General features: G+C 38.3%; 1 protein-coding gene across 1 annotated transcript in view; it reads right to left on the bottom strand.

Annotated features, from left to right (window-relative positions):
* Window positions 1-11,960: 11,960 nt before the first annotated feature.
* The window catches only part of JADE2 (jade family PHD finger 2), a 1,051,451-nt gene continuing 1,040,084 nt past the window's right edge, over window positions 11,961-23,327 (bottom strand). Inside the window, exon 12 of the mRNA XM_044069238.1 lies at window positions 11,961-19,404. Coding sequence (XP_043925173.1) covers window positions 18,548-19,404 — 857 coding nt within the window. The 3' untranslated portion in view covers window positions 11,961-18,547. The remainder of the gene's footprint in view (window positions 19,405-23,327) is intronic.

Raw genomic sequence — 23,327 nt, forward strand, 5'->3', positions numbered from 1 at the left:
TGTGATAGTATCAGTATCAGATTATTACTGAAGATGTCTTTTCTCAACACCGTTTTGGTTCTAGACCAAAATGAAATGCACCTGTTTTTTACACACAAAGTTCTGGGGACCATTACTGTAGTCCTTGGTTATACACACAAACATATGGGAACCAGGATTGCAGCACCTGGTTCTACACACAAGAACATAGCTCTCAACCTTCCATCTCAAAAATGAGGAACACTAGCCCTCATAATGTGGAACAAATGTGCAAAATGTGGAACACATACGAATGGCTTACTGACAACTTCAACTAGGAAGGTCATAGGATGGTTAAATATGCTGGTTTTACTTATAAAGAAGATCTTTTAATGAATTAATATGTTTAATTTCTATTTACAATGGATTTCACTTTAAAAAATTCCTAATGCTGAATGTGTGGCAGAGTCTTTCAATGTGGAACTTTGAGGAACTTCGAGGAGCGTGAACTTAAGACCCCAAATGAGGTACTTTCCTCGTAATGAGGTACACTTGAGAGGTATGCACAAGAATCTAGGAACCATCACTATATTCCCAGATTCTACACACAAGCATCTGGAAACCAGCACTGTAGTCCTTGGTTCTCATCTGGGGTCCAGCACTGTAGTTCCTAGTTTTACACACAAACATCTGGGGAACAACACTGTAGTCCCTGGTTCTCATCTGGGGATCAGTGTTGTAGTCCTTGTTTTTATGTGGCACACGACTATCTGGCAATGGGAAGAGATGGACAGCATATAAGAATAATCTCCCAGTGGAGGATGCTGATGCACCAGGGCCTAACCTGTACCCCCCTCAAGCAAGCTTTAGAAAGGAGGTCTCTGTCATTGCTACCTTTCTTAGCAACAGCCAAAATTGGAACAGCAAGCCAGGAATTCAGGCCATATGGAAGAGTACTTTTTTGATAAACAGTACAGAGGTGGTCACAGTGCCAACCGGAAGCCAAAAAAGACCTGCTTTCATCTGCAGTAGTATGAGAATTAATTTATCTTTCTTACAATAGCCCATGTAAGTATGAGCAAACTCAACTACTCCCAGTCAAAGCAGAAGAGATGATAGACAGGAATAATACATCCGGATGCAACAGCCCGCACTGCAGATACCTATGGAACCCACATTAGAGACACAAATGAGTTTGAACCTTATTGGGATGCTCACTGCTAGTCTTGTGAACATCATTTCCATGTACTATGATACCACAATGAAAGGGTATAGCATTTGGTAAGTATACACTGATGGCTAAAAGGAGGAGAAGAGTTCAGCAATTAGGTCCAAGTGGTAGGATAGAAGAAGCGAGTGGTCAACACTGTCTCACACATCCCAAGGGATGGAGAGACTTGGCACAGTCCTGCTACAAGAGTTTCCTCTGGAGAAAAGTCAAAACATGCAACTCCAGCAATATCTGCAAAAAGGGCAAGTAGAGGACAGAGTCCTAATAGTCATGTTGGTAAGAAAAGGATAACAGGGGCAAAAAAGACAGTTTAATAGCTGAAAAGCTTAACATGGGTTACCACATAACAGCTAAACAACATACTTTACTAACAAAAGTCTTAGACTTCGACATCTGAGAATGTAAATGTAATTTTTTTGCGCCTCATATCAGTGAAAAGGAAACCTGCGAAAAATATTCATGCAGGATGAAATCTGGCCCTGACAGACCGCTTCACCTGGCTAAAAGTATTGTGGGGCTTCAGAAGGTGTCAGTGTGGTGCTGCCGACCACTAAAGCATGGTCATTAGTCCCTGAATTAGAAACATACCCATGGTGTCTGTGTTGGTGACGATGGGGTGGGACATGTGAGTTAAGGTAAAAGATGTTTGTTGATGTTTGCCTCCTGAGAAGTGATGTAAGCCAGTTCTGCTGAGAAAATTAGTAGGGCAAAAACATGTAATATGTTATTTGCTGCCTATTTCACCTTTCTCCTAAAATATGTACTTTTGTGCCACTGAAGAACATGTTAGAATCTAAGAAGGTGCATTTCATTTTGATTCAGAACCAAAGGGATCTTCACTAATAATCGGCTACTGATACTTTCATGTGGCCGATTTCAAGGAAAAATCTAATTAATATGAAGATACTTGGATGAAAAAAATAATGAACTTTTTACTGCAATTTTCAGTTCCTGATGGAAAACAGTGTGACAGCATAAAGAGTAACACAAGTGCCAAGTCATGCCATACAAGCAGTCGACATGGCCACATAATTTTAGGAGTGACACTTTCTTGGTGGAACACAGTTAAGAAAAGCTTACTTGCACTATCAACTGCTGGAGCCATCCTTAAAAAGATCTAAGCCAACGATGTGCAAGACTCCAAGAAAGGATATGACATGGAAAGGTAAATTTTAAGAAAAATTACTAAGGGGCAAACTGCATTATATGATGGATGGTTACTTTATGACTTGTGTTATCATGGACTAGAGAACTATAGAGCTGATGTTAGAGTCTGCTATGAGATGACAACTTCAACTCCTGATGCCAGCTATAACCAAATAGGAAACTGCTGGTTTGCAGCTCCCTCCCTTACCCAATACCCTTTCATAAGGCGGAAAAAAAAACATAAATAATTTACTGTTTAATTAAAATAGTGCAACTTTATGTGATTCTTATAGTGTGCAAATATATATTTATTTATTTGCCTTTTTAAGATAGCATTTTCCAGGTCTACACAGTATTATTTACATGCCCAAAAAGTTGGCTTTTGTCTTGAGAAAAAAAAAAATGAGCTGAAGCAATTATATAACACTCTGGTGCAGGATTAAACCACAGCACCAGCACATAAATCATGCAGGTGTTATAAATCTCATAGAATGAACAAGTTAGACTCATTTGTCCTGGGATTTGGACTGATATGTTAGGAGTAATGTGAAAAACACTTAATATTCCAACAAATGGTGTGTGAAATACACATGCAAGTCCACAGCAACCAATACTCGGATCAATTTTAAAGTATCCAAACTCCTAACCAAAGCCAGAACATTCTCACTTTCATGCACTTCCTCCAGCTCAGGTTTATGCAGGCCAAAGCCCATCTCCGCAAGCAATAAGCCAAGACAGGAACCAACCAAAGAAGCCCTAAATGGCACCATTTCATCAGACGTCATACAAACTGGCACAAGCAATCTCACTTATGCATCTAGGGCTGATTCAGCACTGCAAATCCACCTGCCAGAGCAGTACATTACACTGTTTAGTTTGTACCAGCATTTACAGACCACTGGATACCACACTTCACTCATACAATTCAGCAGAGATTGTACTGTCACATATAAGAAACCATTTGCAGCCCACAGGCAGTACTCCACCAAAGATCCTCTAACACAGAAAAAACATAAAAAGGTGACGGATTGCATTACAGATAAAAAGTAATCTATCTGTTTGGTTGTTCTTTAAGTAAAATTCCCATTTTTTCATCTCCATTATAACTTTACAGGAAGCAGAAGCAGAACATGAAATTGTGTACACTGATCTGTAGATATTTACCATAGTTGGACTGAAGCACAGAGAAGCAAGTTCCATTGAAAGGCAACAGAAGGATATTTTTGATAACTCCTATGCTATATACTGTAGCTAAGCCTACCAAGCCTGTGAGTTTTAAGTCCTATGACAGTATTTAACAGTATCTTTACACGCAGAACCTTACATGAACTGATCTAGTTCAGTTCTCATAATGATCAAGTCTGTCCTACTGAACCCGGTCAGCTTCTAATTTAAGTGTCAACAAACTTTAATCAAAATGCGTGGAAATGGTTATAGTTTCTTTTTCGTAGCAGAACCCCTTTTTCTCTGAAGTCTCATGCCATTTCTTTATTCACTGGTCCTTTTATAATTTCAGACTTCAACACAGTTAATTTGGTTTCACAGAAACCAGAAACCCCTACCCAAAAATGCACACTGTTTATATAAAACTGGAGAATTACCAGAAAACTAACACAAATGGCATAAACTCAATGAAAAGGAGCTCCTTTACAACATATTAGAAATTCGCATGTTTTGAGTTAGTTTTTCAATTAGTTCCATAAGCTACACCATTTTCCAGACAAAATGCACCTAATTCCCTTTTGTAGGTGATACACTGCTTAGATAGTCTTTGGTATTGGCAAACTCATTCACTAAAGACCTCCAGTTAGGAGATATTGAATATGGAAGATTCTGTTCCTGTATGTCATTGTATTTTCTGCTATAGAAGTGTCCCACAATAAAGAAATTAAATTAAATGGATTCCTTTTGTTCCCTGAGCACACACTGGGGGTCACCCCTAAAAACCTGAAATATATAACCGTTTATCATCAAATTTTAGTGCTAACCTTATGTCTGCCTGATTCTTAACAGGGTGAAATATCAAAGTACTTTTTACTTTTCTGTTTACTAAATTTAAGGCTTAGTAGGGAGGCATAGTGGTTAATTTATTATAATGATTACAAACAGGTCTCAATATATGACGGATCTGGGCTCACAGAGAAAAATTCTGTGAAACTGTCTGTTTAAACAATGTCATTAAGTTCTAACAGATTAACCTAACCTTATAAAACAACTTTGGAAATCAGACTCAGTGCTTTAATATTACCCATGTGTCATATCAGAACATTCAAAGACTAAGGGAGAAATGTGGCAGAATATACACTTTACTGGAGTGTTTTCCAAATATAAAACAGACCGCTTGTCAGTATATGAACACTTTTGTGAACTTCACAGAAAAATCACTTGAGAGATCCAAAACTGTAAACTCTTTTATCCATATTGTCCTACCTGCTTCAACCCACTGAGGTAAGACTCCATATAAAAAGAATGCTGCCTGAAGCTAACATACAAACAAAGACTTTTCATATTCAAATCACAATAAAGCTTAATCTGCATCATGGTACATCATATACCTCTCCTCAGAACTGCTGCATGCTAAAATTCTTTTACCAAAGAAAATGTCACATTTACACTTTCAGAGGACTTTATGGCTGGGCTGTTTGCATTACTTTGTCAAGGACAATGAATGTAGAAGTATGTGGGCATATATGGAAAAAAAATATTAAGTGGTTCACTTTCTCACTGTGGGATTAAAAATGAATGGATATAAAATGATTAAGAGTGAGAAGTACGCTCTGCTTTATTCCCTACTTTTGTAGAAGAGGCCTTACAGAATACACTCACTGCAACACTAGATTTTGATGGCCTTTAGGTCGGCAGTATCAACAAAAGAATTATCAGTGGAAATGACCCTACAATTGCAGATTTAAATATAATGTAGCTCTCTCTTCCCTTCTCTGGCATACTAGGTGTACTGATAACACTGATGGATGGGCACTTATTCACATAATGCAGAAAGCTGATCAACATTCACAACAACTTTTCCTAACGAACCCCCCCCCCCCAAAAAAAGAAGTCAACAAGGCAAGATTAAGGGACACAAACAAAGGGGGCGGAATTTACCTGAAGCCTGCAAGAAGTTTGTAAAATCCTAAAAGGTGTGAAGAAATGAAGGGAGTACAAGGGTGGGAGGCTGGAATAATGGTTAAGGTGTTTGCCTTACAGACACAAAGTGCAGGTTTTGATTTTCACATGGCGTAACTGGCTAGGCTTAAAATGGTGTAGAAGGGCAGTCAGCCTAATACTAACCTATGAACTTGCAGACTGAGACACAGTCAGAGATGTAGGAAGAATGCATGTGGAACAGTGTAGATTTTCCTACTTTACTTGCAGATACGTCAGGTCAAAAGTGTCAAGTAGTTACATGCCCAGACGGCAGAGAAATTGTCACCACCTGTAAGAGATACCTTTCAAATAACACTTGCTGCCTTGCAATGATGCACAAACTTCCCGCACGAAGATCAACTTTAAGCATACGGTCAACACTATTCAATCCCTCTTTGAAATGGTGTTCCATCTTCTCTGCATTCCCAACAGCCTTTTCATAACAGAAAGCAATACAACTGCTTAAAAAGGAGAGAAAAGGACCATTTGACTAACTTTAACTTTCTCTCCTTGCAACAAGAATTAATGAATAAAAAATAAGACTACCATACAGTTAAAGCCCCTTTCAGATGTGCATTCTAACATAATACACAACTCCAACTTATCAAACAGTGGTATTTATGTAGGTTCACAAAATCTTCAACAATTCTGAATGAACTTTTGTGAAATAATATAAAAGCAAAGAGCCCAAGAAACACATCTAGGATAAAGTAAGGAAACTTTCCAGACTGACGTCTATAATCTAATGACTGCAATGTAGTAAAAGGCCAGAAAACTAGCTTGAGGTTGTCAAGATTTGAGAAAATTTGTTGGCTTCTGGGCTAAATCAGAAAATATGTGTACAGTAGAAGGGAATGGACAATGAGATATACATTAATAGCCAATGCAGCAGACAAAACCCGATCTGCTTTGACCACGAAGTCTATGTGCACATCTTTCTGCACTCTGAAAAGAATGACCTCACTGCACAGTGACAGAAGGTATTAGCAAGCATCTGTTTTTCCAATGTCAGGCAACACAATGAACTACAAATTTCAAAATCAATACACGCCTAGACAGCAACAGTGTATAATGCAAACCTGAAACGTTCTGGTAATTAGGAAACGGATTACCTATTGTCCATCCTAGAATGCTCATTAATTTTCATGAAGCTTTATGAGAAATGAGGTGCAAAGTACAACATATTAAGTTGCAGCTATGGTCAAATGGATGTATGAATGCTAGTAAAATATAGAGGCTTAGCCTCATTTATTGTAAACTGATATTAAACTGTTTTTCTCTAGGGCTTATATAGATTCTGGGCCAGAAAAGAGCTACATGATCTCTTTTTCCCATGAAAGAAACACCTTTTCTCAGAAAGTGGCTCTGGAACTCCTGATGGAAAACATGAAGAAGGTGTAGTCATTTATTCAGCCTTCCTGGGATACAATGTGATACCACCCCCACCACCAAAAAAAAAACATCTGCCCAAATGCTTAAATTAGCTGATATTAAATGGCTCACTAGATGATTTGTACATATAGTGGAAGGTGCATCCCCAGCCCACCTGGACCACAAAGGAGAAAATGGATTAAATATAGGCAGAGGAAGAGCTGGGACTAAATTAACAAATTTTTAAGTTGTTCCAATTTCTATACAGCAGTAGTTTAATTTTGAGTTCAGTCCTATTGCTTGCTCTGTAACAGTGCAAACTATTTTTTACTTCTTCATTCAGTGAGGCATGACTGGTGAGAGCCATTCATCCTTGGGACAGAACATATTGCTCCCTGCCAGCACTAACTGTCTGCTACTACGCATTACTACTTACATAATATACAAAGTGAGTGGGTCAATGAAAGCACAAAATATATGGCTTGCAAGCGCCCACTGAGGCACTTTTAAATAAAAGTAACAACATATAAAGTGCATGGGGCAACCAAAACACGTCATTCAAAATCAATAAAGACATGAACTGCACAGGACAATCAAAATGCTGCAAACAAACTTAGTAGAATATGAAGTGCTGGGGACAATCAAGGCACTAAATACAAGACAAATAATGAAGTAAGTGCACATGGAAATCAAACCACTATATAAAAAATGAATAAAGAATGCAGTGCATGAAATAATCAAAACAAATATACCAATCTAATAAGCTAAGAATTGTACAGGACAATCAAGGCACATATACAATACTGTTAAGACATGAACTGGCTGGGGTAATCAAAGCACTGTATGCAAAACTGAGATCTGGAGGCTAGGCACATAAGCTTCAGAAATTCAATGGTGATGGATGTATGAAAACATACAAGTAATCATCTTGTATTTCTACAATACAAAGCTAGTTTTCTGGTTCCAGCACGGAGAGGACTGACTGTGTCAAAAATGCATGAAGTGTTCTGTACTACTTACACAAGACTCTTCACCAGATAAAAGTCAATGACCTTTCTGAAATCATTTGTCCACTAGAAGACCACAGCTTTGAATTGTTTTTCTTCTGCATCATACCACCACATTTAGATCTCTTTGGTCCAAAACTACATGTATGTTGATTTTCCTTTTGGGAATTAAGGAGATCAGCTCAGTCTGTTCTGTTGTTTTCTGTAACGTGCTTGACAGCTTGTTTCACCTGGAGCACTATATTTATCATGGAATCCAGGCAGAGGGAGAAGGATGGTCTGGAATGACCAACACGTGTTCCCATTTATGCTCCTGTTCCAGTGTGGAGGAACTAAAATTAAGATGTGACTGTTCTCTGGACTTTAGCTGAAGTGTTCCTGGACTCAAAATTAGAGGTCACTTATCAAGCAGTAACCAGAAAAGCCAGAGCCATATGTGACAGTAGCTTTGTTTATGTTTCAAATGAGACTAAACCTGCTAGAGCTAAAACCAGAAGAAACAAACCAGTTGAAGCTTCAGCTCGTTAACTGCAGGGGGCAAGTCCTCCTCCCCTGTGTCCAAATGCTACCACACTCTCCATACTTACACATACCCAACATGGTTCCAGAACTACGGAGAAAAAAGGTAAACCCCACATTTTAAATCTTTGATGCAGCACAAACAGAAACCACTGCAACAGCAGCAGTGATGTCCTATGAAAAAGGAATGAGGGAGTTCCCAGTTAGTGAATAGAAGTCAATGGGTTGCAACTCATCCACCCTATGCTCACTCATGTCTACAGAAACCAAGACAGCAAGATGAGCTTTGTCTTGAGAAACTAATCTTGTTTGCACTTCTATTGCTCTTGGGTTCACTGCTTTTGAGGACAAAAAAATCCACTTCTTCCACTGGTAGCACCAAGGCTCTAGGGAATAAGATGTTTTTTTTCCCCATTGGGTTAGTATGGTAGTCAATAAGAACAGATTAACTCGGCTTAGAATGACAGAACACAAGAACAGACTAACGTATGTTCAGAGTCCTTGAGGTTTATAATACTGTCTTTGAATCTGCCAGACAAATACAAACATAGAGATGATTAAGTTAAATGTTCACGCTGTATTTCAGCAGCTGCAAAACCAGAGATCAGAATCTTTCATACATCTCAAGAGAGGTCCTAAAGGGAAAACATCTACACAAGAGACTTGCAATACCACAGAATGCTTGCAAAAAAGTAAGATTAAATTTAAGAGAAGATCTGCAAGAGTTAAACACTGCATTCCTTGACAGACTATGTAGGAAACCTTGCAGAGACTGTTTAAAGGAAACATGAGCATTTTTGTCTAATGAATGAATAAAATTTACCAAAGTGGTATCAGTGAACAATATCTACTTTTACTAATCCACCATAAAAGATTTGTTTATGCTTAGAAGCCTCTTCCTGCCCTTGCTTATGAGGGGACAGCCTTATGGACAAAGTCTTGATTGGCTCCCAAAACGTGACAGATGTCAGAGCCCAGGAAACGCCACACTACTGCCAGAGTATCTCTGAGAACCACAAGAAGAAAAGTAAGGTCTACAAAAAAGTCATGGAATGTTTAGAAAGTCTAAAGAGCCTGTACAAATCTAATGCTACTTCTGCTGATAACCTAGAACCTATCTCATGACAAAACTAGGTCCTCTGGAGGTAACTCAAGGGTATATTATCCCAATACACTTTTCGTACAAACATCTTTCTCTTCATTACCTAATCAAACTCCAGTATCATCCCCATTGACAATGAACTATTGCTAATTACAGATAAGTCTGGTAAGAACCACCCACATCAACAATTTCTAACATTGAACTCACTTGTTTGAGCCAATGATCATGGCACTGAAGACTGACTATCTTGGTAAAGATGCCAAGGATAACCCCTGAAGATGTACAGGCCCATCAAAGGTTAAAGGCAAAATCTTCGTAATGGCTTAAATGCTTGGTATAGTAGTCATACAGTTCTGCAAACATAATATTAACAGCAAAGAGTCTAATGATATCACCTGCTATCAAAGCAAAAGGCACAGAAAATATGTAGACCATGAATCACCAGGGGCCCTATGACTGTCTGTGCCTATACGTAGATTATATTCCAGTTTTAGACAGATGACAGGAAGATGAACTTTGTAGATTTGGAAGAGGAGGTCACTAAGCTTGTTGTTGTCACTGGAGGCTCCCTGCTATCAGAAACATCTGTAAGACCTTTGTAATCCCCATTCTTTTGACTGTGTTATTAAATGGTTGCTCAATTTACAACCAAAAATGACATATGCATTTAAGCAATTCATGCAGACTTCAACATGCTGATGAGAGAAACTTTCTTCAGTAATGTCAGACATGGAAAGAAGTAACTTAAAAGAAAAACTCCAAAGGCAAAATAAATCTGACTTTCCAAAAAAATAACGATTATGCTTTTTTGTAGGCAGGACATCTCAAGTCTAGGCCCACTCTCTCATTAGAGGGTTTCGTCCATCCCCAAAAGAACTGATTATCCTGTTGGCCAGCATCACATTATGAGCACTCTGGCTTGAATTTTCTTCCATGGCATGCTAGCAAGCACAATTTTCAGAGACATGCAGATATCACTCACTGATCACTCAGCATGCTACCATCCCTCCAGCATTTGCTAGAGGATAGATGGGCACTAAGAACTCGTGCTGGATGGACAATTGCCTATAAAATACTATATCTTTCCTTCCTTCTCCACTCAAGTCATCCACATTTTCAAGTCTGTTTCTGAACCCAGATGGCAGAGATGGACACCCTGCAACTGTACCACATGGTCTGCCTATGGAATTATGACTTGAATACAATTTAATTTTTTAAATGTAATAGTAACATCAGCCTTACCAGCTATCTTGAAAACCACCTCAGCCTACTGCTCTCCTTCATCATTTATTTTCCATGTAGGGGGGTGAGTGTTGGGAGGGAGGGGTAAGGTAATAAGCTGCCATTCAGCAACTATTTTTTAATGCATAAACCCTAGCCTAACTAGAACCCAGTGGTACAGAAGCCAGACAAAGGCACTGAAAGTCTAGCAATGTGCACATCTGTATATCTAGGCTACAGCAGAAATGTGCTGCTCAGCCTATATTACTGGACTGCCATCCATCAAATTCCCTCTGGATATTAACACAGGTATGTAAATCAGTGTCTAAAATGCCTTCACCCCCTCCCCCAGCAGATCCTCCAGCCCTGAAATTCAATGAGATTCCAGATCACCAGCAGCAGGGATGGACATCACACCTTAACATCCCACCCAGAAAAAAAATGTATTTAAAACCATAAAATGAAAATATTACAGCCTGATGACTTCTTTCCACAGACCGCTACAACTCGGGGAAAAAATAACTAATGAGATAATAGGAAAGGCCTGCCATCAAATTTATGCTAATGAACAGAGAATTGTTGATGCACTAACATGCCAATGAAGGTGGGGAGGTGAATGTAGAGAAGGAAGTATTTGAAATGTTAGATTGTCATAAGCTGGCATGTATGTGCTACTACTGAAGTTCCTTAAAGACCAAAAAAAATGATATTTTACGATCATGTTAGAATAACATTTCTATGTATGTACTATACATTATTAAACACTATACAAGATTTTAAGATGAAGCCACGGTAAAGTAATTTTTTCACAATAACATCCCAGAAAATGCTTTTACCTTGTTTTTTTAACTATTTATTCCCTGATTTAAGAATCATATTACATGTATTTGTACGAAAATATATCAATTTCTATGATCATTTCTCATTTGTCTATGTAAGTGCTGGCACCTACGGCCATTCAACTCACCAAAGTGCTAAAGGGAAATGCTTGCAGGTTGCATGAAAAAGTACACAATGCACAGGATGTCTACTATCCAGTATGGAAAGAGTAAATAAACGTTATCCTTAATAGTCACACACACACACACACACACACACACACACACACACACACACACACATCCAGTATGGAAAGAGTAAATAAACGTTATCCTTAATAGTCACACACACGCACACATTCAGTATGGAAAGAGTAAATAAACTTTATCCTTAATAGTTCACACACACACACACACACACACACACACACACACACACACACACACACACACACACACACACCTAGTATGGAAAGAGTAAATCAACTTTATCCTTAATAGTTAGCGCACACACACACACACACACACACACACACACACACACACACACACACACACACACACACACACACACAAACGGAAAGTAGTAATTCATGAAATAAGTAAATCACTACGTTTGTCAGGTGTAAGACTATTTTAAACAAAATATCAAAAACAGAATATTTTTAAGTAATACTGTTAGGGTCATGCTAAAACCCCATCTTGGTGTGTTACTATTAGTTTTCAAATAGTTCTGAAGGCTTCTCTCTGCATTAGGCTTTATCACAAAATGGGCTACTGTATGTCCCAAAATAGAACGAAAGCTATTTCGATTATTATATATTATTTTGTCTCTATGTTACAGTTAAAGTCAGTTATACTAATCCTTTGATGACTTCCTCCTGGAAAAAGAAAAAAAAATACTGTATTACAGAATCACTTATGCACAATAAGTAATCTAATGCATTTGCTTAAAAAATAAGAAAGTATTTTTAGTGTGCTTGTTAAGAATTCAAGTGAGTGAACTGCTCCTTCTTTGTCCTTTTTACCTACAATACGTGTCTAAAGGTAAATGTATTACATTATGGAAAAGTTAGAGTAGCCACTCAATCAATCAGGATTTTTTTAGGGGATGAAACAGAAGAATCCAAGAAAACATGAGCAAAAAAATGCAAGCATCACAAACAGTGAGAGGAGGTCAGGACTGAACATCATATCTTGTAGTTGTGGGGCTGACACCTTAACCAGTGAACAACTGTTAGACACATTTCATGTGGAATGTTTCTTTAAGTCATGTTAAAGCTAATCCTAGAACAACCACTATATTAATCTGATCGTCAAGAGCTGTTAGAGGGCCAGCAACTAAAAGTACATTGGCTGCACATTATAATGTTAATCAAGTATGATGACCTTAATAGAATAAATCTAGAAAATCACTAACAAAACAAAAGTCAAGAGTATGACCGATGATGATCAACTATGCAAACAGAATCTGAAGAGCAATGTTTTTTTTAAGTGGTGGTGATGAAATAATCTAAAGGGTGTGGAAATAGCTAGACAGTGAAATGCATGACAGAAAATAAGAGTGCAATTCTTTTTAATACAAGGGACCTGTGCAATGTTTCTTTCTTGTAGATAATTACATAAATGCAGAAATACTGCAGACACCACATTTAAACACTATATCTGGGAAAGATCAGGGACTCTTGTTGGACATTTTAGGATATACCAGTTATCTGTAATTTCACACAATGTTATAAAGCTGTAAATCATTCATGGTTAATAGACTGAATTACAACTCATTATTCATGGCACTACATAGCTGTATTTTAACTTATATTGCAAGTACACACTCGACAATCTCTTGCAGCAGGTCAAAACACGATATTCTCACTTAGAAATGGCTTCCAAGTGAAAAGGGTCCAAAGTTAAAGCACTGCTCACTATATCTAAATATTGATAAGAATGAGCATCTTCTTCCCCTTAAGGGATCATATTGCATAGGTAAACAAACATGTCAACTCCAAATGTACACCTGGACTGCAAATATTACCATTTTCTGAATGGATTATTTTTTCAGATACATCATGATACAAACCATGCATTTTTCAACAGCATTTTTGTGGTATAATGTAGACATCAAGAAAAATTGGCCTTATATGTCAAAATGAAAAAAAAAGCTTACTTTCAATAAGTAAGATACTAAATACTGGAATCATAACTGTACAAACTGCCTAAGGTACAGTGCTACAATGACAACATTCAGTGTGCACAACTCTAGTGTTATTGAGTTAATCTGCTACAAGGATAGGGCTGCCTGGCCTCGATGGCTTGTGCTATGTGGACAAGCACTTTCCCAATGAGCTAGGGAAACAGGAAATGTATGTTGTAGCACATATCCTTCCTTTCTCTGATAAGATAGCAATTTTGAGTCCACAAGCAGCTTACATGTGGGAAGGGAAGGGTAATCTGCTCTACAAGACTTAAAAGCTGGCCTGATTCTTACCACTTGACTCTTTCTGCTGAGGGAATAGATGGGCTATTAAGGCTTCTGTGATGGGAGAAAATTGGCCACAGGGCTTTCACCTAGCACAGGGATGGCCAGCTCCCATTCCATGGAATGAATGTGGATTAACTGAATACAGGTAGTGCAACCATCTAGTAGTGTTCCTGCGGAGGAAGGGAAAAAATAAAAGCAAGCTGTATTACAAAAATAAATGTACGCTTACTGTTTTAGCAGTTTTTAATGCCTCCCTTTCAAAGTTTTAGCATATTAATTTTATAAAAAGGCACTATCCCATAAGCACAATTATTTGCTTCATGATGTGGTATAAAGTTATAGTTATCAACTTGTTATCAAAACACTGAAATTTTAAGTCACAAGATAGTGTTCAAAACCTTAAATAAATCCAAGCTTATAAATTCTGTACCTTTCAGCATTTTTGGCTCAAAATTTCAACACAATTTTTAGAAATCTGCTTACCAATGAAAATAGGTGCACTTTATATTAAATTTGGAATGTTACAAAGCAAATGCAATACATATTTGAGGGCTGAAAAACAAAGCTGTCTAAAGCTGACAAAAAAAAATTCCCACTTTCATTCCATGGTCTAAAGAAACACCTATACCACGAATTTGATAACAAAATGCTGAAAATATTCAGCCAAGAGGTTGCTTTAATAAAAATGAAGGTAAGTTCTTAAACTTTGGTCGCTTTCACTATTTCTGCTGGAATCTTATGACGAAGCCAGATTTCATCTCAAACGTTTTGTTTGAATAATAAAAATGTAAAAGCAATACACTATTCAGCAAAAAAGAATAAATAATAAAAAAATACACTATAATGTCATGTGTATAGAAAGATAATTATTCCAGACAGAAATCCTAACATCATCATCTGATACCCGTGTAGCTGGTACAGCTGCAACCATAAAGATGTATCACAGAAAAGTCACTGATGACTGTGGCATCAAATAGAATGAAATAGATTTTTACTAAGCAATATTAAAGTTAAGGGAGGAAACAGGATTTGTTACAAACAGACTTCAACTGCAGAATATTTTTAGGAGTCTAAAATATATTTTTGAAAATTTTTTGTCTCTTCCATGCCTTATGCTGATCAAGCCAACACTGTGGACACAATCACCCACTCGTTTCTCTTTTTTGTTTATGGGGTGAAAGCACAGCCATTTCTGGCCTTTATCAAAGGAGTTCTTCTTTGGTCTCACAAGATCTAGTGGTCCCTACACATGGTTGCAAGGTCCCAAGTGATCGCCATGCAATGAGGCAATGTGAGGATGCATCTCAATGAGTAAGGCTACCCTTCTATAACTAATTAGAAGGCAGATGCCCTCATCAATCTCAGGTCTCCATCATGGAATGCTGGAAGAATACACATTCCAGGAAACACAGAATCCCAACTTTCCCCTGGAAGGAAGAGGTGAGGAACCTCAAAATTTCTCTCTCATCCCTAGTGAGCTCATTCCTCAAACACCCAGGTCGTTAATCAAACACCCAGGTCATTCCTCAAACACCCAGGTCATTCCTCAAACACCCAGGTCATTCCTCAAACACCCAGGTCGGTCATTAATCAAACACCCAGGTAGTTAATCAAACACCCAGGTCGTTAATCAAACTCAGGCAGTCTGGGGCATATCCAGGCTTCATCTCTCTAAACCACGGAGCCATCTTATGGTTTTATGACAAACATGATTAATGAGTGGACTTTCACCAAAGACTATTCAGACCTATTAAAGGAAGACAGTTGCTCAGGCACTGGCTGGTGAGAATGTGGAGGACGAGCAGCGAAGGCCAGTTTAGATTTTCTGAGGGGACCACGCTGCCTATTTGCTACAATCCTAATCTTTTTAAATCTGCGGACATAAGTAGGTCTACAAGGTCACTATAAGGGATGCAAGTATAGGGGATGACAGGTGTTGCAACATCTCAATGCCTACTGCATCAAGCACAAGGCGACAGAACAGGCATAGGCAGAGTAAGACTGACTGGAATCTGCAGTCCTGTTCTGATCTCTACAGGTAATAACTGAGAACTATACAACCCCAGAAGAAAGTAAACATGCTGCTCTATATTTATTTATTTATTTATTCACTCATTAATTCATTATCTGCCAAAGAATCAGAAAGTAAGACTACACTGTTGGGATTCAGCTATGCAGATGTAATGATAACAAAAAATAGCCAATAAGGTTGCTAAATAATAATCCTGAGAAGTTTGGTGTAGTTTAATTAGCTTTTTCTTTGATTGTCTGAATTTCTTCTGTTTTGTAATATAAGACAAGCTGACTCGAGTTACATCACTTGCTTACGATCACAAAGTTTGCAGATAGAGACAGAGGGAATTATTCCCTTCTCTGTTGCATGCAGCTCACTAGCAGTTTACAGCATTTATCCAGGTAATAGTTTTAAATTCGGAGACTTTTAACTGCAAGTCACAGAACGGTGAGACTGACTGTGTGAAAATAAGGATCTATATTTACAAAGCCTAAGACTGATGCATCTCGGAGTATTCCCGTTTGTCGGAAGTAGGGCACTCTTATTGTTTTCCTTTTTTGTAATTCCAGGACCCATATAACCGAAGTGCTTTATTCTATGTGCTGAACTGCCAGACTGTGACTTTAATGCACTTTTAAAACATACCAATTCTGATACACTGTATTAGAAATTATGTTTATCAGGGGATTCAGAATTGTTCTGGCCAAGCAGCCCAATAAGGACCAAGACAAACTAGTCTAAAATCTAACCTGCAGGACATGAGCATGAATAACTTCTGGCCAGAGGGCTACTTATCAGAAAAATATTTCTGAAGAATACATGAAGTGTAAATAAAGGAAACATGAACTGACCAAATGCAGAAAGCCTTGTCAATGATAGAACATGACACCACTTGTCACAAACATTCAGGATGTAAGCCATCACAATGAGAAAAGCAGCAGGGAACTTTTGCAGTTACCCATTTTTATATGGAAAATGTCATAAAACTGGATGCTATGTCATACCAGTGGCAAGGATATTTCAATTTCTTGTGACCTGCTGCAAGCGATTTTCTTGAGTAAGTTACATGCCTGACATCTGCTTTTTGACTAATACTTCGTTAAATGCTACAGTATGCTGTGACACCTGACCTACCTCTAAAACTGAAGCAGCTGATCGAATGTAAGTTTAGCTTTCGCAGATTCAACTCATGCTTGCAAGAGAAAAGCTCAGACTGGTCTTAATTTAAACTCATGCCTATATGTATTAAGTCAATACAGTTACACTGCTTCAAATATGTGGCTTACTCCCACAGGAGCTGTTCACGAGGAAAATGCCAAAACCATTCAAAGAGTCTAAAGGTTTCATGAAACAGATATGAACTGGAAGGCTGTCAACATATACAGTACCACAAAAACCACAAGTCCCTCTGCAAGATCTACCAACTGCCAGGAAAACAAACAGTCTTTGTTGTTTCTGCTTCAGGCAATACAAGATATGTTTGTCACAATGCCCTCACATGTGGGGCAGAAAAACCTTAACACATGCCTACACTCTCATCCACACTGAGTCCATCTGTCGTGTCTGTGTTGTGTTGTGTGTGTGTGCATGCTTGTGCACATGCAAGTGTGCATATGTGCACGTATATACATACCCATCTTGCGTTTTCTTTTCTTTGCTATGTATAACAGTAGAGGCTAGAGTTACTTAGATATGAAGAACTGGATTTTATAACAAGGAAATGGTAGTTTACTAAAGCTGACCAAGGTCACAGCCATATCTGCAAACCTATAGTTTAAAAACTAATCTTACTGACTAATAACCTAAAAAAAATGACAAGTTTTAGTTCTGCAAAAAACTTGGCGTGTCAAAGGTTTGTCTGTGTGGAAACTGCTTATGTTGCTCAAAACAGTTTCAAAGCCCTACAGTAAAGCAAGTGAACCCAGAACATCGAACAAAAACTTAAGATTTAATTAAAAATATAAATTTGCTTTTATGCCTATAAGTGCTTTCTTTTATGAGCTATTGTGCTTTTTTAATGTAATGCCGCTCATTCTACTGTTTCAATGTCACTTAACTATATATAACTTACAGGTAAAACTGCATCCAAGAACCGTAGCTGTGTCCACATTTGTAGGTCCTTATAGATTCAATACAAGAACTTAGACTGAGTAATGCCCATTAACTAGTTTTTGCAGAAACAGCAGATGGTGACAAAAAGAAACAAATGTAACACACAAATAAATGAACGTGAAACATCACATTATTAGCTCCTAGGCAGACAGCTTCTGTAATGCACATGCTTGTAGGTTAACAGCTGGGTATGCACAAAGGTGCAATAACACAGAAAATCTGTAAATGTGAAGCGTCACCCATACTTAACCCACACATCTGTCTCAGAGAGAAGGGCAGATAAAGACAATAGTGCTTAATCCAATCCATAACATTTTCAGAAAAAGAAACTCAGCTATGATGACAGGCAAAAAGTAAAAACATGGCAGCTGAATCTGGATTTGGGTCTTGTTGCTGTCATTGGTTTATAAAACAGTGGTAGCCTAGGATGCCAGAATTCCCATCCTGACAATATCTTCATTTCCTGAATCCAGCGAACTTAACTGTGTTCTCCCTTTACTGGATTCCATGTCAGAGTCACTAATTTCCACATCAGAAAAGTAGCCATCAGTCTCGACAAAATGTGACACATTACTGACATGTGGTCTGTCCACTGTGCCACGTTTCTTGATATGTGACATCTGACCAACCTTACCATCATCTGGTAATTTAAACCTCACAACAGTTTTTGGACAACCCGCTGATCCAGGCACTTTATCTAAAGAGTTCTGTTTTGACTGGAAACAGTTACGTTCCTCACTATGATTTTCTGGAGTAACCATTGCTAGTGCTGTGTGAGACAATTTTGATTTTGAAAGCTGCTGATGTGAGGGCATCTTTTTAGCTGCCTTTTTACCCTCAGTGGTCCTTTTACGAACAAGGGAAGACTTGCCAAGACCCCTCCCTTGTCTGTTTGTTTTACAGTCATGATTACTGCATTTGACTGCATCGTCTGTAACACATTTTAAACTTGTCCATTGGTTTATGTTTGCTGGATTGCTCTTGTATATTGCACCTATACCATTTTTAGATGTTCTTTTTCTACTGCTCATCCGTATTTTGTTTTTAGATTTCTTGGTTTCTTCTGCTTGCTGTAATGAGGAATTAAGGGACTGCTCCATTATAAGGCGCAAAAAAGTCTCATCTTGCAAAAGCTCCTTGGTAAGTAAAGCAGCTGCAGCGTCCTGATGGCCATTGTTTAAAGGCCACTGACTCATCATTTCCTCAGTAGTAATATGGACAGACTGTGCCAACCAGCTGCTAAACACTGTTCCATCTATTGGAAATGATGAAGGCAAACCTAAAAAGAGACAAACAACGAGTTAGTGCAGCAATACTGACTCATTCTATACTTGTCAGTACACAGACAGAATTACTAACCTATAATAACTAATTAAATCCTAATAGTGAAGCCAGACCAATTTCATACAAACTTAACAGTAATGGTTCTTAAAATGAAATTCAGCAGGATCTCCTATGCCACCTTTTACAGCCAGAAGGCAAGTCTCCTTTCAGTAGTCAGCTGTTGTAAAGCAGCACATATCAGTGATGGATGCGGGAAATGACACGCCTAACACAAACATGTCTACCATAAAACATTTAGAACAGAAAAAAATCTCTCGCACTAGCTGAGAGCTAGTACCATACTGAAGAGGAGCACGTGTCTCAAATGAAATTCTCTTGGAAGACATACAGATAAGTTAACTTGAAAATAAATAGCACCGTTAAGTTCTACACAGTTACTCTGCTTACTTAAGAAGCTTTTCCGTCCTCAAGTCACAATGATCATGTAATGTAATCATGGGGCTATCACTGTTCAAAGTGCAAGTAAATATTCAAAAAACATTGACAACTGAAACTGTCATACTAAACATCATCATAGACTCCACCTAAAATGGTTACACTACCAATTTTACCTTTCATCCTATCTTTGATCACTGAAATGTATATCTAGATTAGCTCCTACTAATATATTAAACATTTCATTGAGGGACAACTGAAAGAATGTCCTCAGAAAAGCAATGCTGTTCTTTAACTATATTAACTAGCAATGAAATGTATTTATACAACTAGAAATACTTTTGTCTTAAGGATGTCTAGGGGAAGCAGGCATATAATAAAACAGCAATCCTCATACAAAAGTTAAAACAAGGACTTAAATGGGGACTTTGCTCCTCTCATCCTTGTTCTAACTTCATGACCAAAGTGGAATCACCATTTTCTTTGCTATAGCTTGCCAGACAAGAGACTATTATACAACAATGTCCCACTAAAGAAGAAATTGATAATTGGGCAGTTCAAGAACACAGTCAAGCAACTAACAAAGTAAATAAAACAAAGGAAATATATGTGGGTGTCTGGTGTATGGTAAATGAAACAGCTTCTCCTATCTCAATCCACAGGTCACAAAAAGCAAGCAAACAGATAAAATGCATACACATGGGGGGTTAGTGTGTGATATTGGAATATCTTGTGTAGGTTTACAGATCAAGTTTCTGGGGAGTGGCAGATTCCCTAATTCCATAGTAAAGGGTATTTCATGCATCATCAAACCAAACCCAGAGTATTCCATTTATCCTTTTTTTGGAGTGGGTGATGTTTCTAAATGACTTATAGGTTCATAGATTGGTACTAGGCTATCGACCCTAAGGCCTATGCAAGCCTAGCCATAACAATTCCCTGGAAATTTTTTCTCAAAATATTTACTTCTCTGGGCCCCTGTCTAGCAGGGTGACTGACATGATCCCCGGGGTGAATTTCCTATCTCCCATCCAATCATCAAAGTTCCTTTTGAAGAGGGCCAATGAGGTGCTCTGCTTGACATGTATGGCCAGTCTATTTCAGAGTATAGGGAGCCTATGGGTCAGGAACCTATCCCTCCAGCATGTTTTGTTCATTGTGATGATAAGGTTTAGATCCCTGGAGAGTGTGGCTCTGTGGGATTGGGATTTCTTTAAGTGGAGCATGTCCAACAGCTCAGGGTTTGACATCAAAGGGCTGGATGTACTGCCCAAGTTTCTGCTAAATAAAGCTGCTTTATACTCTAGTTTTGAGGCAAGTTTAAATCATTTTTACAAAGGCAGCTCGTTTATTTGATGTATTTTAGTAGTTCTGTGAGGATTATATCAGCATTTGCCAGTTCTATATTTTACTTTGTTTTAGTCAGCTTAAATAGTTGGAAATTGGTCCATTTGATGTTAGTGCTACTATCTGCTTGCCTGCTTGTGACTACCTTTTTATTTTACTGTTCATTTTTTATTTCAATACTTTTTGTTCTAATATAATTTAATTTAATTTTTGTGGGGCTGATTTAAGTGAGTAGTGGTGCTTTGGACGGGTTGTGTATCTTGATTTTGTGTGTGCCATGTGCAAAACTGTGCTTCTGTATACTGGAGATAATGGCAGCTGCAGTCTGTATTTCAGTTTTCTTTTCCTTTCTGATTAGTACTCAGGAGGAAAGTCAACCAAGAAATAAACCAAAGGAAGTCCAAGTGCACAGAACTTGTGAACTGGCAAGTACAATAACGCTCTCTTAATAAATAATTTAAGACAGAAATTCTTAACACAACAGGTAAAGTTTCTTTCTTAAGCTTAAAAAACATCAGGGTTTGCAAGACACCATATCCATGCCAGAAGAAAACCTTAATTTGATGTCCAAATCTAACGCTTTTGAGGGATGCCAGTTTGTATTCATTGTTTACAGTATCTAAACTTTTATTCTTATCCAGTAGCATACCTCTTGCAGGCTAGGCTTCGCAAAGTTTCCATGCTGATTTCTCTCCATTCTATTTTCAATGTAGTCATTGAGTTCCATGTGCAAATGGTCCTTGAATGACTTGTTTATTGCAATATCAAGAGTCTGGAGATAGGCAGTCATTCCTGCGGGAATCATTATTTGATCTATTCTTCTCCGTGCAAGGAATTTCTTCATTTCTTTAAAGTGGTAAGTGCTGGCTGAATCCCAGACTGGCAGACCTCTTTCTCCACCTCGCAAAACAAGTGGAAGCATTACATCGACCCACTTCCTTATAACTGCTTGTGTGCACCAGGCTTTTTCGGTTTCAAGAATGTAAATGCCTGAAATACGTTCAGTCTTATCTTTCTTGCCCTTAATAATGATTAGAGGTGGGGTTTTCTTTCCATCTAGATGAACTGCCAAAATATAGGGAACACGTGCACTCTCTTAACCAGTGGAGGGAATGTAGATTGACAAGGCATCCCTCTGATCAATTGTTTGAGATGCTTGGCCCATAAACGCTGCAGTTTCATCCATAGCAATCATGTTGGAGAGTTGGTATTTAGAAAAGTCAATGTCATCAACAAAGGACTTAAACACAAGTGCACGTTTAATAACTTCAGTATCTTCCAGCTTGAACAGTGTTGTTGATCTTCTTAGAGACAGTTCAAATCGCTGAAGGAATCCATCCAGCCAATGCTGTGATGCTTTGAATTCTTCTAGGGATATTTCTAACTGTGGTGCCACTGCAAGGGCAAATGCTTGAATATCAGCCCTGCGCGCAACAAAGCCTTTGCTCTCCTGTTAACAATCCATTCACAGATGATGTCCTCCAGCTCAGGAAATAATGGTTGCCGACCTGATCCACACTTGCACTTCTTAGCATTTCCCTCGTCTGCCTGTTGACTGAGGTTATTGTACGCTGTACGCCATTTTCGGACCATTCAAAGATCTAACTTCTTCTCTTTGCAGAAAGCCATCAGATTTTTTCCAGAGAGTCCTCCACGATTCCTTTCTTGAACTCGACAGAATAGCTCTTTCTTTCTGCACTCATCTTGTCTGGTGGGGTGGGGGGGGTTAATTGAAGACTTACGAGACCGGAGTGGCAACGCAAAATTGCTCCGGTTAAGTAGAGAAGACACAACGACAGCCATTCGTTATCAAGTGTGCATGCTTTATGCGCGTTGTCTGTACTTTGTCCGATCAAAGTACACCTGCCAGTGTTTATGGGCCAAGGATCTCAAACGTCAAGTGTGAGTGATGATTAGGGTTACAGTAAGAATTGTGGAAGACTCCCAGGGAAAGAATCTTATGACTTTCTGCAAAGACAAGTTGTTGGGTATCTGAATTGTCCGAAAATAGAGAGCAGAGTACGATAACCTCAGTCAATGGGTGTTAATAATATTATTTTAAAATTCAACACATCCGTGTGTTCTTGACGATCTTAACTGGGGCTTATTTTTGGGGTAGGGCTTATATCATGACCA

The sequence above is a fragment of the Protopterus annectens genome, chromosome 4.part0 (genome assembly GCF_019279795.1).
Source record: "Protopterus annectens isolate FY-2018-M chromosome 4.part0, PAN1.0, whole genome shotgun sequence".
NCBI lineage: Eukaryota > Metazoa > Chordata > Ceratodontiformes > Protopteridae > Protopterus > Protopterus annectens.